Source organism: Coptis chinensis, chromosome 8 (assembly GCF_015680905.1).
Source record: "Coptis chinensis isolate HL-2020 chromosome 8, ASM1568090v1, whole genome shotgun sequence".
In the NCBI taxonomy this organism is placed as follows: Eukaryota; Viridiplantae; Streptophyta; class Magnoliopsida; order Ranunculales; family Ranunculaceae; genus Coptis; species Coptis chinensis.
In genome coordinates, this window is record NC_141463.1 from 86,660,576 (window position 1) to 86,679,377 (window position 18,802).

The 18,802-nt window shown below is 35.8% G+C and overlaps 2 protein-coding genes across 2 annotated transcripts; both read left to right on the top strand.

Moving 5' to 3' along the window:
• The first annotated feature begins 8,381 nt into the window (after positions 1-8,381).
• Positions 8,382-9,428, top strand: LOC147483866 (uncharacterized). Its single transcript, XM_086579664.1, has one exon. It carries the CDS (start codon positions 8,382-8,384, stop codon positions 9,426-9,428), a length of 1,047 nt encoding a protein of 348 aa, XP_086435790.1.
• A 675-nt stretch (positions 9,429-10,103) lies between these two features.
• On the top strand, positions 10,104-10,661 carry LOC147483867 (uncharacterized). Its single transcript, XM_086579665.1, has one exon. It carries the CDS (start codon positions 10,104-10,106, stop codon positions 10,659-10,661), a length of 558 nt encoding a protein of 185 aa, XP_086435791.1.
• The last annotated feature ends 8,141 nt before the right edge of the window (positions 10,662-18,802 follow it).

Consider the following 18,802-nt stretch of genomic DNA (forward strand, 5'->3'; position numbering starts at 1 on the left):
TTTAGAGTATTTTCAAGTGCCCCTACAATATATAACGTCGTCTCTATATTTTACCTAGTTTCTTATGCACCACTCGCTCCCCTCTATCTAGCCGAACATGCCTCACTAACATAATGGACCACACCGGCGTAGTTATCCTAAGCGGGATGTTGCATACAAGGTAACCCCCACACGAACTCTAAAACTATGTGAGTAAGCCTTTATTAGACATAAAATATCATATCGTGTGTCTCGTGATAAATTGGCGACGAGATAAATAAAACCATCATTTAGAAACAAGGGCTCCAAATTCTCTTGAAACAAAATCACATTCTGTTCACAAGGGTTAATCATATAATCAAATGAGTTGTGGTAGCTAGGAACTAGAATTTTCGTTACGTAAATTATTCAAATATCTTACAATTATATTATCTCATAATCGTTCCACACTCTATCACGTGCCAAATAAAATTATTGCACTAAACCACAATTCATTTGGAAATATCCACAAAAGCTACAATACCTCTTAATAGCATCTCACAAATATAATAATGGAACATTTACTTATGTTTTTATTTCTTAAAAATGTCGCATTTAATGAATGCTAACCAAAAAATACTACGTCACGTCTCATATCAACATCATATCATTTATTTATATCATTATCAAAAACAACATAAGTGGTCATAAAGTATCATAGAACAAATTGTATCATTTAACACAAATTCCAACAAATTCCAATGTACAAGAGAATATCTTAAAAACTTATATTTTAAGCCATTTTCAAAATAAACAAACTATTCTCTCATTTTGTTTTTTAAAGTCAAACATTCAAATTTGGTTTCAATTCAAATGGTCAATTTATGGCATAATAAAAAATATATCATAATCAGTGAAATAAACAATATTTGATATTATTAAAAATAGGGGTGTTATAAAGCAAAATATGAGAACTTTACTAACCAAGAGATAAACAAATATAGTACAATCAGTTACAAACAAATTCTGAAGAATTCACTAATTTTCTCTCACAAATGAAGCTCACAAATCTCTCAAATTAAACTACTCGAACACTCGACGAACTTGTGCCTTCTAGCTTACAAAGTTGAGCTTCCAAACTTGAGCCTAACTAATTTGAGCTTATCAAAACTATACAAGAGGTTCGGTATTTATAGAGAACGAAGTGCACTGCCGTGGGCAACTAATTGGTTTCCAAAACCAATCAAACTTCCAAAATTGTGTGGTATTGGTACTAAGTAGGAAATGTTTACTCTAATGTACACAAGCAGTGTGCTTGCTGTTGCTATTTCCAATTTGAAAATAAACTTCCAAATCTAATACCCACGTGACCTCTTCCCAGCACTGGCGGGGTATCGTCCAAATCCCATATGTCTAGTACCATCATCCAAAAAATTTACCAACTGCTCTAGCTGGCAATTACTCGCTCCCCTCTATCGAGTCGAACATGCCTCACTCACATAATGGACCACACCGGCATAGTTATCCTAAACGGGAAGTTGCATACAAGGTAACCCCCACACGAACTCTAAAACTATGTGAGTAAGCCTTTATTAGACATAAAATGTCATATCGTGTGTCTCGTGATGAATTGGCGACGAGATAAATAAAACCATCATTTAGCAACAAGGGCTCCAAGTTCTCTTGAAACAAAATCACATTCTATTCACAAGGGTTAATCATATAATCAAATGAGTTGTGGTAGCTATGAACTAGGATTTTTGTTACGTAAATTATTCAAATATCTTGCAATTATATTATCTCATAATTGTTCCACAATCTATCACGTGCCAAATAAAATTATTACACTAAACCACAATTCATTTGGAAATATCCACAAAAGCTACAATACCTCTTAATAGCATCTCACAAATATAATAATGGAACATTTACTTATGTTTTTATTTCTTAAAAATGTCGCATTTAATGAATGCTGACCAAACAATACTACGTCACGTCTCATATCAACATTATATCATTTATTTATATCATTATAAAAAACAACATAAGTGGTCATAAAGTATCATAGAACAAATTGTATCATTTAACACAAATTCCAACAAATTCCAATGTACAAGAGAATATCTTAAAAACTTATATTTTAAGCCATTTTCAAAATAAACAAACTATTCTCTCATTTTTTTTTTAAAGTCAAACATTCAAATTTGGTTTCAATTCAAATGGTCAATTTATGGCATAATAAAAAATATATAATAATCAGTGAAATAAACAATATTTGATATTATTAAAAATAGGGGTGTTATAAAGCAAAATATGAGAACTTTACTAACCAAGAGATAAACAAATATAGTACAATTAGTTACAAACAAATTCTGAAGAATTCACTAATTTTCTCTCACAAATGAAGCTCACAAATCTCTCAAATTAAACTAGTCGAACACTCGACGAACTTGTGCCTTCTAGCTTACAAAGTTGAGCTTCCAAACTTGAGCCTAACTAATTTGAGCTTATCAAAACTATACAAGAGGTTCGGTATTTATAGAGAACGAAGTGCACTGCCGTGGGCAACTAATTGGTTTCCAAAACCAATCAAACTTCCAAAATTGTGTGGTATTGGTACTAAGTAGGAAATGTTTACTCTAATGTACACAAGCAGTGTGCTTGCTGTTGCTATTTCCAATTTGAAAATAAACTTCCAAATCTAATACCCACGTGACCTCTTCCCAGCACTGGCGGGGTATCGTCCAAATCCCATATGTCTAGTACCATCATCCAAAAAATTTACCAACTGCTCTAGCTGGCAATTACTCAAGCTCCCTCTATCGAGTCAACATGCCTCACTCACATAATGGACCACACCGGCATAGTTATCCTAAACGGAAGTTGCATACAAGGTAACCCCCACACCTAACTCTAAAACTATGTGAGTAAGCCTTTATTAGACATAAAATGTCATATCGTGTGTCTCGTGATGAATTGGCGACGAGATAAATAAAACCATCATTTAGCAACAAGGGCTCCAAGTTCTCTTGAAACAAAATCACATTCTATTCACAAGGGTTAATCATATAATCAAATGAGTTGTGGTAGCTATGAACTAGGGTTTTTGTTACGTAAATTATTCAAATATCTTGCAATTATATTATCTCATAATCGTTCCACAATCTATCACGTGTCAAATAAAATTATTGCACTAAACCACAATTCATTTGGAAATATCCACAAAAGCTACAATACCTCTTAATAGCATCTCACAAATATAATAATGGAACATTTACTTATGTCCTTATTTCTTAAAAATGCCGCATTTAATGAATGCTGACCAAACAATACTACGTCACGTCTCATATCAACATCATATCATTTATTTATATCATTATCAAAAACAACATAAGTGGTCATAAAGTATCATAGAACAAATTGTATCATTTAACACAAATTCCAACAAATTCCAGTGTACAAGAGAATATCTTAAAAACTTATATTTTAAGCCATTTTCAAAATAAACAAACTATTCTCTCATTTTTTTTAAAAAAAAGTCAAACATTCAAATTTGGTTTCAATTCAAATGGTCAATTTATGGCATAATAAAAAACATATCATAATCAATGAATAAACAATATTTGATATTATTAAAAATAGGGTGTTATAAAGCAAAATATGAGAACTTTACTAAACAAGAGATAAACAAATAGAGTACAATCAGTTACAAACGAATTTTGAAGAATTCACTAATTTTCTCTCACAAACGAAGCTCACAAATCTCTCAAATTAAACTAGTCGAACGCTCGACGAACTTGTGCCTTCTAGCTTACAAAGTTGAGCTTCCAAACTTGAGCCTAACTAATTTGAGCTTATCAAAACTATACAAGAGGCTCGATATTTATAGAGAACGAAGTGCACTGCCGTGGGCAACTAATTGGTTTCCAAAACCAATCAAACTTCCAAAATTGTGTGGTATTGGTACTAATTATGTAGGAAATGTTTACTCTAATGTAAACAAGCGGTGTGCTTGAGGTTGCTATTTCCAATTTGAAAATAAACTTCCAAATCTAATACCCACGTGACCTTTTCCCAAAGATCAAGGGTCGTGTCATCCATATGTATCATCATCCAAATTTTTTTACCAACTAAGCTGCTTCCCCCCACCCACCCACCCCCCCAAATTAGTTTCACAAACAATTAGACATTTATCGCTGGGGTCTTTCAATTCATCTAATTAATCGGTAGGTATCTATTTGTTATGTAAATCAAATTTGGTAATCCGACATTATTGTGTTTCTTAAAAATTAAATAGAAGGTCTGGCACTCTAGCTTAGGGGTGATAAAAGGGTCGGGCCGGGCTAGCCCCCCCTCAAACCATAAAAGCCCTCGTGATTGAGGGCCGAGTCAGCCCGCCCCTATTTTGTATTGAGGGCCGGGTCGAGTAGGGTCAAACATGAAAACTTAAGCCCTTAACCCGCCTCTCGACCCTCATTTTTTAGGGCCAAATGAGGGCCGGGTCAGGCCCGATCTAATTATACTTGACTAGTTTATTTATTTTATTTTTGTGATTTTTTATTTATTTTTATCATACTTTGATTATGTATATCAATTTTAACTAAGTATACAAAACTAATTGTTATGCCTTTAGAAAAAAAAAAAATATAGATAGAAATGATGGAAGAGATGATATTCTTAAAATATCTACATTTTTCATACTTAACTATGTTGTTACTTGTTAGGTTGGATTTGCTTTTATGTATGACTTATATACATATCATTAAACCAATTACAAAAAACGTATATGTTATGTTATATTCTAATTTATCCATTATTGAAAACTAATTTAGTGATTTTTTTTATACAACTTAGATAATTAGAGTATAATACATAAATATAATGTAAAATAACAAGAAAACGTATGAGGGCGAAGTGAGGGCTGGTGAGGGCCGGGCTCATGCTTCAGAACCTAGGCCCTAGCCCGCCCCTTATAAGTATGAGAGCGGGGCCGGGCCTCCCCTCAAATCTGTGAGGGCCACCTTTTGAGGGCTTGAACATGCAATTTTGAAGGCCAGGTCGGAGCGGCTTGAGGGCTTGAGGGCCAAATTATCATCCCTAGTTGTCCTTTAGACTGCTTGGTATTTCTGCAAAATGTGCCATGTTCCAAAATTGGCAGATTGCTTTTGATATATCAACAACCGAAATGGGGACCTTTATTGGGGCGATTATAGGAGTAACTTAGGAGTTAGCTACAACCGATCCTGTGTGCTAAAATCTTTCATGTTATAGTAATCTTTCATTGGTAAGACTAGCTAATTATCTCTTTCTCGCATGTTTATCCTTCCTTATATAGTAATAACATCAGCGAGGTAGAAGAAAGATGTCATCTGTTCAAAGTGAATCGGGTATTCCAAATCTGCAACAGCCATCAATGTCGTGGAGTAATCTCTTCAGCAGACCATCTCCTTCCACCACTGTTTTAAAGAACTTCTCGCCGTCTTTCGTTAATGGAGTCGCTATTGTGCCTCAAGAGATTGTTGATGAAAGGATAGAGGAATGGAAGAATGTATTAGTAGGATACTTCCTTGACAAACGTATGGCCTTTCCATACGTTAAAGCTAGTCTTGAGAGCAGCTGGAAACTAAAAGGCAACATGGAAATCATTACAAACTGTGACCTTTTTTATATAAAGTTCTCTACTAAAGAAGATAGATCTATGGTCCTGGAAGGTGGACCGTTGTTTATATCAGGCAAGATTTTTGTGATACGGCCATGGACGGTGGAAGCAGGGTCTTTTAGGAATAATGTTAATACAATTCCGATATGGGTTAAACTAGCTCATGTTCCAAAAGAGCTTTGGACCTTAAATGGCTTGTCGTACCTTGCCTGCATCCTGGGAGGAACTTTATGCATGGATGAGGCAACTGCGAAGAAACAAAGATTATCGTTTGCCAAACTCTATATTGTTATTCCACTCAATTACTCTTATCCTTCATCTGTTAAGCTAAAAGTAGGGGAAAGAGAAGTTGAAGTCCAAGCAGAATACCCTTGGAAGCTAGTAGCATGTTCCAAATGCTCAAAGTTTGGTCACTTACCATCTAAGTGCTATATGGGTGCAACAACTGGGTGGAGAGTAAGAAATGTTAGTAGATCAACTAACATTGTAGCTATAACAAGTAATGGAAATGGTGCAGCTACGTCAGGGTTACATGCATCTCAAGGACCTACAGAGCTGGTAATCCTACAACCAACACTTGGGTCTAATGGAACTGTCGTTAGACAGAATGAAGTCATTCCAGTTATTGTGAGACCAACTCAAGTGGTACCAGTAACAACCACATCTAGGCCAATGGATGCACAGAATGAAGATGAGCATAGTCTAGCAGCTGTTCATGGAACAAATGAGGAGCCTGCAATGAAAGTAACTCCCTCTAGTAGCCTTCAAAACAATCTAATGGAAGGAAATTCGGAACTCTCAGTGGTTCCTGTGGTGAGCCCTTCTGTTGTAAATGCTATTACAGCTATTAACCCGCAAGGGGTGGGGTTCGTAACTCCAAAATAGGTGGCTCCAGCACAACTCGCTCTGCCAGCTGCTGACGAATTGGACGTTTATACTAATGAAAGGAACTCTTTTGATGTTGATAAACATAAAAATGATAGTTTTCCTACGAAATGAACGATAAAACTCAAAACGTAAGTAAACTAAAACTTATTACGTGCCTAATTTATCAAAGATTTCTACTCTCAATCCTATTGAGATATAGTGGAGTAGATGATTCGTTCCACTCCTAGTTATTTCGCAAAGTAATGTTCTCTACGTATAAATAATCTTAACTAAAATCTAATGAGAGATTTACGAAATGATAACTAGACTATGATGCAACTACCCACAAGATGCAACAAGTCGACTATTTAAACAACTATGGGAATACTACGTCGATTCTATGATAAGGAGTTAGAGGGGGATTGATTCCACCTTAGCTCAACTTAATCCACTAATGACGAATCGTCGTAATCCAAATTGAACTGCTTCGTAGAACAATCTGGTTATTCCTAATCCCTAATTACACATGGCATTTCTACCAATTCATAACTAGCATGTGAGCGATTACACCCATTCTCATGGTAAACTAATCATTTCTAGAGTGGAAAGGAAATTACGACGACTCTACGATAATCGGAATTAAGCTTTCATCAAGGCTTCTCAACCCCCTCTAATGGAGGTTTAGCCGAGAATCATCACGCTATCATTCCCAATCAAATTCGAACAAGACATGATATAAAGATTTGAACTTTACTTGTTTAAACTCAATTCAAAACTACTCATGCAATAATTGAATTAAACTAATAATAACAAATAAATAAATCTAAGAATTGAACTAAATAAGTAAATGTAAAATGAAACTAGATTACCAAGAACACTATTTTATTAATCTAATGAATAATAAAACAATGATTCAAATACTAAATTAATAATCTACTTTGTTCTAAAGTAATTAATTAAGCATGAAACTAGATCTAAAACAAGATATGAAAAACTAATTAATTAACTAATTGAAATTCTAAAACTAAGTTCTAAAACTAATTAATGGAGGCTAACTAATCTAGGTCTAACTATCTACCATTAACAAAGAGTCAAGCTCTTGTTTTTATACTTTCAGATCCAAAAATCGTGCATGGGCTTGGAGCCATGTTTTGGGCCACAGAATTAGGCCCAAAACCCAATTCTTTCAATCCAAAAAGGCCTCTTCAGCTGCAGTTGGCTTCAACAGACTTTTCGTCCACTTCTGCTCTTCTGATTGGGTCAAGGCTTAGATCATTGGAAAGCTCTTTCCGAGCCAGTCGTTTTGACATAAGGTAGGCCCAATTCCGAGGTCTGAGTCCAAAGATACGGCCTTTGGAAGTTCTGCTGACTTTGTGTGCTGTTTCTGCCCGCGTCGACTTTTTAGCTTTTGACCGGGCTTTAGAAAGGCTTGTCTTCTTGAATCTTGGCCTTTAATCACAGAACTCCTTAGCAACCAACCATTGCTCCTTTATCTCATCAAAGTGGCACATTTCTGCACATAATTGACTTTGAAGCCCGAAAACGATAAAACACGTCGATCGTATTAACTCTTAATTATTACTCACATAATTGGTCTAAAAGTATGACTGTTACAGGGTTAAAATTATAATTTTGGACTCTTATCAAATGTCCTAGCAGATAGTGAAGATGAGATTGTTTCTGATATGGTGGGAGAAGCAAGAGATATGTTTGTTGAGCACACTCAAGCAGCAGAAGTCATTGCCAAACAAACAACTCCGGTGGTTGTATCTTATGGGAATGGAGCAAGCCCTCAGAGCAATAATAGAGGTGCAACTAATAGCCAAGCTAAAAGGGGAAGAGGTCGACCAAAAGGGTTTGGGAACAAAAGAGGTCGAGGTTGTTAGATAGTTATTATATGGCTATGTGTGTTTGGAACATAAGAGGTCTCAACAACCCAAATAAAGCAAAGCACATTAGTAAGTTTATAAGGGCTAAACAACTACTTTTGCTAGGCCTGTTAGAAACGAAGGTTAAAGCTGTGAATTTTGATTATATTAGCTCGCTGTGTGCACCATTTTGGAAATGTGAACATAACTACAACAGTGATGATGCGGGAAGGATTTTGATATTTTGGGATGTTGGTAGAGTTTCAGTTGACAAGGTGAGGGAAACTTCGCAGCTTATCCACTGTAAGGTGACTCTACTACATAACTCAGCTGAGTTTTTCTTTATTGCAATTTATGCTAGTAATAATATAAATACTATAGCGAGATTATGGCATGACATGGTTTCTATAAGCTCAAACATCGCTGGACCTTGGTGTTGCGTGGGTGACTATAATAATATGTTATTCACACATGAGAGAGTTGGAAACCTTCCAGTCCATCCAAGAGAAACAGTTCCTTTCTCAAATTGTCTAGTTGCAGCTGGACTCTACGACATCAAATCAGTGGGGTGTACTCTCACATGGACCAACTATGGCTCAGGCTTGAATAGGAAATGGGCTAAATTAGATAGGTGCTTGGTGAATCAATGCTGGAGTGCAACTTTCCCAAGTTCTGTGGCAGATTTCTTTACTCAAGGAATATCAGACCACTCACCTATTATGGTTTCTTGGATAGATGCATACAGGTGTAGGCCACCATTCAGATTTAGTAACTTTTGGATTCATACTCCTGAATTCAGGGATACTTTGCAATCTTGCTGGTCAATTCAGTTGTATGGTAGTGAGATGTACGTCTTAACTCAGAAGTTGAAGATGCTAAAATCAGACTTGAAAAGGTGGTCAAAGCAATCTTTTTCCAATCTTCACCAGAAAACTGAAATCTCCAGGAAGGAATCAGAAGAGATCCAAAAAAGACTACAAGTACTACCACTTGATCATAACTTGGGTTTGGAGGAAAAGGAGCTCAGAATCAAACTCTGTGAGAACATAAGACTGGAAGAAGCAGATCTACAATAGAGAGCCTATATTGAATGGATAGTGCACGGAGACAGAGGTACTGAATTCTTCTACAATACCATCAAGGAAAGGAAGGCCATAAATTATGTTTGGGTGGTAACGGATATGCATCAACAAAGATGTTAGGGACAAGAAAAGGTGGCAGATGCCTTTATTGAATACTACAAGTCCATTCTAGGACAAGATTCTCAAGCAAACTGCTCTGTGTCTCAACTGGTTACGCCCAAGCATCCTTTCACAAGTTGGCAATTGTTTTCGGGATCACTTCTGACGCAGGACAGGTTAATAGTCAGGAAAATCCTATCCAGTTCATCGTGTTGCTTATGTAATGGCGCAAGGAAAAACTCCAAACATCTCTACTTCGATTGCGATTTCTCTAAAACACTGTGGGCTAGAATTAAGAGAGAGTTGGGATTAATTGGAACTGTTAAGGGCTCAAATGCTAAGTGGTTTGACATCCTTCAAACTACTAATCGCAAATCTATTCAAGCTGATATCTTAAAGGCTTTTGTATGTGCTACCATCAATGCTATATGGGTGGAATGGAACAGTAGAAGATTTCAAGGTAAGTAGCAGTCAATTGTTGAAGTTGGCAATGCAATTTTAAACCAGCAGAAAATTTCGTTGCAAGGGCAACTGAAGGAGATTAAAGATTCAACAGGCGCGAGAGTTCTAATGCAGAAATTAGGTATACAAACTCAGTTTGTGTCAAAGGTCCCTGTCACTTGTACATGGGCTTCACTTGAGGCCGATGAAGTCACGTTGAATCCTGATGGCTCAGTAAGTAACAATGGCTCGAGTTATGGAGGTTTGGTTAGAAATTCAGAAGGAGGAGTGCACTTCATGTACAAGGGATGTAATCGTTCTAGTTCAGTTCTTGTCCAAGAGCTTAGAGAAATTCTTCAAGGATTGAAAGGATGCAAGATGATGGGTTTTAGGAAGGTGAAGGTTGCATCTGACTCACTAAGAGCAGTATGCATACTTTTAGGTTCGGAGAGTGCTCCTTGGTACTGTCAGAGCTTAGTAGCCTCCATCAAGCTGCTAAACCCGTGGTTTGATAAGATTGTATACATCCACTCTTTTCGTGAAAGTAATAGGGCAGCAGACTTTATTGCTAAGACTGCTAATTGTAATGTACCCTTTGATATGATATACCTGGCACCTCTAGAGAAAAGTCTAGAACAAATTGTAAGAGAGGATGCCGCAGGTCATATGTACTTGAGAGTTTCTTAATACAGGTCGGGGTCTGTCTAACTCCTAAATGCTTCAAAAAAAAAATGTCTAAAGGTTTTGTATACCTACCCCAAAAAGTTGTATTCCATAACTTGAAGATGTGCTAATTAAATTTTGCTGGCTCATAAACAGTGAGTACAGTAAAAGATGTTGCCTTTTCGTGCATGTGAGATTGTGAGTATGTGACTTGTGGTCGTTAAAACTTATAATACAATGGTCTAAAAAAGGTTAAGGTTATCTAGATGAGTAGTGAGTTTTCTATGCATAACATGTATTGCAGTGATTCTAATTTATAACAAAGTGTCCAAGTTGATCCACCTTTGTAATTTTTTAGCAATTGATGCAATTTAATTTCTAGCCTACCATGTTAATGCATTATACTTGTGGATGTATTTTGCATTCGAGGATGTACATGACTTTCTGTTCTTCTAGATAGGGAAAGAAAAATGAAGAAAAATGGGTTTGGTTCAGTTCAGCTAAGTGGGTGGGAAGAAAAATGAAGAAGTGTGTAGTCCACTCTAGTTTCAAATCAATAAGCTTTGGTTCAGCTTTGTAACTTAATAAAAATGAAGAAAGTCTTGAAATAAATCTGGAAAGAAAACGCAACTTGCTGGTGGTTGGTATTTGTTTGTGTAGACTTAGATATGAATCTGGATGAGTTTCTCATATTTTCCAAGCAAGTCAATGCTTGTAAATGCTGGCCGGGATGTAAGCTAGTATTAACAACTTTAATTTTCACGTATATGGAATGGACTTTAGGTGACTAATTTTCATTTGTTAACACTTTATGGACACATCGCAGACCACATTTGTCGGCCATGCGTTCAAGAAGGATAAGGGGAAAGGGGCTTGGTTTAAAAAACGAGCAGAGACTTCTATCATCCACAAAGGGCAAACCTCCAACAGCACAAAAACTTCTTTGATTAATCCAACCCTATACATGTGAAAATTGTAGAAAAAATGGGTCATAGGAAAAAAGTCAAGGTGATCGAAGTTGAAAACGTATAATTTAAGTGGTCTATCTTAAACATAATCGCACCATTTGTGGTGTGCGAGTAACGAGTTCATGTAAGAGAGTGTGACAGCATTTGAGTTGGCCGGGCTAAATCTTTTGAGGATAAAAAAAACAAATATGCTTTGCAAGGATGTTTGTCAAAATATCGGTTTTAGTATTCATCAAAGAACAGACTCAAAATATCATGTGTGCAGGACAATTCCGACCCCCTAAAACAAGAGCAAACCAAACTCGATCTCGCAATATTAGTTATTTTCCTTTCACAATTTGCTCATATACAACTGTTAGATCACCACAATAGATACCATGCATACTCTGTATACACGTAAAAAAATGAGAAAATGATAGCCGGCCAAAGTACTAACTTTAACTTTATACAGTTTTTAAGACTTACCCCTATCAAGTAAGTTTAGACACACCCCCCACAAGACTCACACTAAGACCGAGTCAACTACCTTTGACTGTGATCTTGCTGTTTGAGTAATGTTAAATGTCATATTTACCCTTCCTTACACATAATTACCAAAATAACACTTGACTCTATGAAAACAAAGTGGACCAGAATAACATATGTCACCATCCCATACATTTAATCGAGAATGGCCACAAATCTTTTATAAGCATTGGATTTACAAAATTGTCATTAAGTAGATGGTCCATCCCATGAAAGTGTGGTGTCCACGTGTCATCATCTTGACGGCTAATAAAATTTAATCCAAAGAATGTGATTTAATCACACCAAACACTTAGTTTTTAATCTTGATTGTACATTCAAATTGATCATACAGCTAATTCATTGTCTTCCTCCTCTAACCAAAGCATTTGTGCTATTTAGATATATTATTATTATTATTATTATTATTATTTGAAAATAATTTATGTTGAATGACCTATGGAAAAAGTGCTTCACTAAAGCTTGCCTTCGAAAATTATATTTGCCAATGTTGATCATTGGATCGATTGTTTTCTTTAAATCCATATTCAAATTACTTTCCTGAACCACCTCATTCATACATAATTAAGCAAACCACCAAATAGATGTCTTGTTGTCTTGGATGGATGGATGTCTTGTTGTCTCTAGACGTAATTAAGCAAACCACCAAAGTGGTACCAGTGTTTGCCAACGAATGGGCCACTAAATAGACTCTGGACTTGTGGAGGAATTACGTATGGGATTGGGGAAGGGGGGTACTGTTCGAAAATTTCGATGCATAGGATCTAATGTTTGGGGTTGGAGATAATTACTAGAATTCAGTCGGCCAATTCTAATGAACCTGTTGTGATGCGCATCCGGCATGTGCATTCTTTAATTGTGCTTAGTATCCAGATGTCATTACCTTCCACAGTTCCACCACCACCCTTTCGGACCTGCAAGAGTCAACACAAATGTTTGAAACACCAGTTACAATTCAACTTTGTACCAAAGCCGGCCTTGTTATTGTTGTTAGAAGCCTTTATATATACAAGGGTTATTTAGGCTTTAGTCCTATTTTTTATAGGATATTTAGGCTTTAGTTCTAAAACTAGATTTTGGACCCGGGCATATGCCCGGGATCTATTAAATATTTTGTGTGCTGAAAATGCTTTACAAAATGTCTCACACAAATTTTCAAATCAGAATATATTTTTATTGAAAATAAACCGAAATACGTTAATGAGTAGCGATTATGATGCATAAGTACTTGGAAACTAAGATATCAAATTGAGATAGTTTCTTCACTTTGTGGTTTAGGATATTAATCCATAATTTTCAAATAGAATTATCTTAAGCTTGATCTAACTTTTATAATAGTTTTCTTAGATTTATAATGATTTAGTGGAAAATTTTCGAATCAGAATATATTTTTATTGAAAATAAACCGAAATACGTTAATGAGCAACGATTATGGTGCATAAGTACTTGGGAACTAAGGGATCAAATTGAGATAGCCTTTTCACTTTGTGGTTTAGGATATTAATTCACAATTTTCAAATAGAATTATCTTAAACTCAATCTAGCTTGTATAATTGTTTTCTTAGATTTACGGTGATTTAGCGGCAAATTTTCGAATCAGAATATATTTTTATTGAAAATAAACAGATGTATGTTAATGAGCAGGGATTATGATGCATAAATACTTGGAAACTAAGAGATCAAATTGAGATAGCCTCTTCACTTTGTGGTTTAGGATATTAATCCGTAATTTTTAAGTAAAATTATCTTAAACTCGATCTAGCTTGTATAATAGATTTCTTAGATTTATGGTGGTTTAGTAGAAAATTTTCGAATCAGAATATATTTTTATTGAAAATAAACCGAAATACGTTAATGAGCAACGATTATGGTGCATAAGTACTTGGAAACTAAGGGATCAAATTGAGATAGCCTCTTCACTTTGTGATTTAGGATATTAATCCGTAATTTTCAAATTGAATTATCTCAAACTCGATCTAGCTTGTATAATAGTTTTAGTAGATTTATGGTGATTTAGCGGTAAATCATCACCACTTGGCTTACGTACTAATGTGTACAAATCACTAAAACATATTGATTGTTTCCATATCCTCAAAGAATACACTGCTCCAACTTAAAAAGATTTATCACATGAACGTGCAGTGTCCTACGAACGGGTGTCGTTATATTAAATTATTCTAAAAAATATTAGCAACTATGCATATCTATGAGATATAAAAATTATATTAATTACTCATTTAAATTTCTTGTACCACTTGATAAAGGGGATAAAATTGATAGTCTACCTACGAAATGAATGATGAACTCAAAACGTAAGTAAACTAAACTAATCTTATAATGCTTATATTTATCAAAGTTTCTCTACTCTCAATCCTATGAGATATAGTGGAGTAGAAAGTTCGTTCCACTCCTAGTGCTCTAGCATGGAATGTTTTCTAATCTAATTAGTTGGACTTAAGTCAATGAGAGCTTTACGAAGGTGATATGCTCACGATACTTACTTGAATTTGATTACTTGATTTTAACTACTTAATGCTATGGAAATATGATTGTGCTTGAATCTAGATAAAGGATTATAGGGGAATTGAATCCACCTCGAATCCAACTTAATAGCCTAACATAGATTCTTGTATCTCGATTCTTACGTTCTTACGGCAAGAAATTCGAGTTCTAATCCCTAGTGTTCATGGCATTTCTACCGAGTACTAACTAGTATGTGAGGTCGTCCACCCATTCTCATGGCGAATCACGACCTTCTAGATTGGAATAGATTCTATAATGTTTCTACACTATACCACTAAGTTTTCATCAAGGCTTCATCAACCCCTCTAATGGAGGTTTTAGCCTTGAGTCATCAAATCATCATTTCCCATTTCATTATAACTACACATCATATTAAAATTCTAACTTAACTAAATTAACTAACAATGGTTCAATCTATTTAAACTACGGAATGATAATCAACAAGAATTAAAATCAGATCTATAAATTAAAATAACACAATTCGAAATTGAGAAAACAACTATTTTATTTATCTAATCAATCAAGAACAATGATTCAAAGACTTAATCTAAAACAAGAATTGAAAATGGAACTAAAGCTTAATTTAATTAATGAAAATAGATCTAGAATTATCTATATTAATTTAGGTCTAACTAGCTACCATTAACAAAGAGCTAAACTTTTGTTTTTATACTTTCAGATCCAAAAATCGTGCATGGGCTTGGAGCCATGTTTTGGGCCAGAGAATCAGGCCCAAAACCCAATTCTTTCAGTCCAAAAAGGCCTCTTCAGCTGCAGTTGGCTTCCACAGACTTTTCGTCCACTTCTGCTCCTTTGATTGGGTCAAGGCTTAGACCATTGGAAAGCTCTTTCCGATCCGGTCGTTTTGACATAAGGTAGGCCCAATTCCAAGGTCTGAGTCCAAAGATACGGCTTTCGGAAGTTCTACTGACTTGTGTGCTGTTTCAGCCCGTGTCGACTTTTCAGCTTTTGACCGGGCTTTAGGAAGGCTTTATCTTCTTGAATCTTGGCCTTTAATCACGGAACTCCTTAGTAACCGACCTTTTCTCATTTATCTCACTAAAGTGGCATATTTCGCACATAATGGACTTTGAAGCCCGAATGCATAAAAACACGAATCGATGTTAACTCTTAATTATTACTCACATAATTGGTCCAAAAAGTATGATCTGTTAAAGGGTTAAAACTACAGTTTTGGGCTCTTATCAAACCACCCCCAAACAGCATTTTTTCTTGTCCTCAAGCAAAGATGAGAAATTAAAATAAGTGACCAAAAATGGAGTTCTATCTACTCTCGTTTCATTTGAGTCGCGATTGCATTGACCACTATGCAATAAGGGCTTTAAACCACTAGGAATTCCCTAGTGGACGAGTTATAGCCTCGTGAGAGTTTTCCAGTGAAGGTACTCACAAACTTCAACTATACTACAACGACTAAGAAATAAAACTATTGTTTCCTCATTCATGTCCCAACTATCTATACATCTCACTAGCAAATGAATAAAAATAACCAAGTCAAAAACCTAAGCTAATATATCCATAATAATCAATCATCTATGATACAAATATATATACTATGAGTAATACTATGAAATGCCTAGCGAGTTTAAGTTTAAAACTTCGGAATAAGCGTCCTTAAGTAGGTCCTCACATAAATGTCAAGATAAAACCACTCGATTTTTCCACTCAAGTTTATTTCTCCGGTGTGCGGTGGGCACACTTTACCTTACAATCTCAATGACAACAAGGAAGCCGGGGTCGATCAAACACATCTGCTACTTACTATCACACTAACCTATTCATAATTGAGCTAGAGGTCTTTATTAGGTGTTGCGGGGATTAGGAGATGGTTTAAGAAGGAAGAAAATGGATATTCAAAAGGACAAGTCTGAGATAATAGAGTCTTCATATTATGTAACTTAGAGAAAACCTTGTTATTTTCTTTTGCTTCTATACTTTGTTTCCATCCTTAGCCATATTTTTCTTTTTCTTTTCTTTGGCTTTTGACTCCCTTTTATTCTATTTTTGGAGTTTTTATTTATTTATATATATATATATTTTTTTTTTCTTTTCCTTGGATGGAAACTTCTTTTATGAAACAACTAACTAATTTTTGTTTACACAGGTTTTTCTCTTCTTCTTTCTTCACTCATTCTATTCTCAGACTTATTCTAAATTGGGTAGGTTGATTTATTTTTTCTATTTTGTTTTTGTTTTGTAAATGGGGGATGGAATTGTGGTTTATATAAGGCTAAAGAAAGGCTCGAGGGGCTTACTTAGCGGAAAATAATTCATAGGTTTGAATTTCTGCTATATCGATCCAAAGAGGGCCTAAATTCTCGCTTAGGATATGGCATAGTGATCAAGCAAGTGGGCGTGTGATATCTCTATCCGGATTTTACTTCTTCCTTGTGTCATTTCTCAAATGTTTAAAGCTATATAAGGCTTTTAGGCTATATTCTCACAAGATTTGTAGAATAAGTACTCTAGCCTAGATTTCAAAACTTCTCGCTAACAATCATAGATACTCATGTAATATATTTATAGATAGCTGCAAAGATTATTACCTATATATTAACCTAAGTTCTAGCAATTATTCTGATGCAAAAGCTACGTGAGACTTCTAGATTGTTAAGAGCATGGAGAAAGAAAACAATACCAATATTCCTAAGTGTATAGCATAACTTATTTATTTATATTTTTGATTTTTTTTTTAAATGTTTTAACTAGAAAACAAATGCATATTATACATATTTATATCCTAACAGATGCCTCAATTACACGTGTTTCTATGCCCCCCCCCCCCAAACAAGAATCATGCTTTGTCCTCAAAGTATTGTAAATAAAGAGGGTAGGAAAAATACCATTGAAACGCGTGTGAAATTCAAGAACATCCGCAAAACAAAGTTAGAACGCACTACTATATAGAAATAAACTAACGCAACTCTATAATGAGTTCCACCCATTATGGGGTTAACAAAAATGAAATTGCTTGGGACATAAGCGCGCACACTAAAAAAACTAAAACTTACCTTATCTCCCCGCTTAAGCATCCTCCTCCTCATTAAAGATATGAGGTTCCTTCAGCATCCTCGCCGCCACCCATTATAACTTGCCAAGCTTGCCGCCATTTATCATCTACTAATGCTAACCTCATTGTTAAGTGTTATTATGTCCGATGGGATGTAATGGGCGACCAAATGAGGTCGCACTGCCATCCCAGCCAAGTCATTATTCGCGAATGAGCGAACCACCATATTAGTGGGTCTCATGACTTCAACCATTTTCCAATTTGTGAATTGTGCACGAGAATCACGTAAACAACTACGATGATGCGGCTACCAACACGGGCATAAGAAGATACTTATGCCTCATGGTTTGGGCTCTCTTAAGACTAGTGACCAAAACTTGGGGAATGTCATAGTGGCAACGCCCCTCGCCTAAAGCGAGGAAAATGTCACCAAAGAAACCGTTTATGTAAGTGAACCGCCATTCCCCAAAATATTCATCGGGATAAATAACATGGTGGTGCCTTTACGTTTAAGGAAAGGCTACCAAGAGCAATGCTATATCGCCTGGTCCATTACTCGAAATACCCTCCCCATAATAATCATGGAAATATGTATAATCATAAAGATATGCATTATCGGTCATATATGCCCATGTGTGAACAGGGATCGGTATTGGTATTCCTAAAACTAAAGGCGACCAAATTTTTATTGAATTCATGTGTCGTGGTCATCGACTCTTACGGAGAATTCTTGATCTCCATCCCGATTACAATAGAATTTAACGTGGTCATAGAAATAAGCAAAAGTTGTGGTGAATATGACTCATCATCACTTACCGATAGATGACGCCATCCTAATGCGGGATCCCGTGGTGCCGGAACCGGTGTCCATAGGTCTCGTGCCCAATACATCTTTGAAAGACTGTTCGGGTATGACTATAGGAGATGTCATCACAATAACTCTTTGAACAGTTCCAATAAAATCCTGGAATGACCGTCTGAAAATTGGAAATTTCCGCGTTCCACGAAACCGGGGAGACGCTAGGCTGTAGAGCGCGGTTCGGCTTATGTGTAAATGCGACATGATGTTATGGCGCTGGTCGCTTTGGTATGAGGGCGGGTCGCTCTGGTCCATAGTT

Excerpts from the sequence above, each read along its gene's own strand:
- LOC147483866 (XM_086579664.1), top strand. The coding sequence starts at position 8,382 with ATGGCTATGTGTGTTTGGAACATAAGAGGTCTCAACAACCCAAATAAA.
- LOC147483867 (XM_086579665.1), top strand. The coding sequence starts at position 10,104 with ATGCAGAAATTAGGTATACAAACTCAGTTTGTGTCAAAGGTCCCTGTC.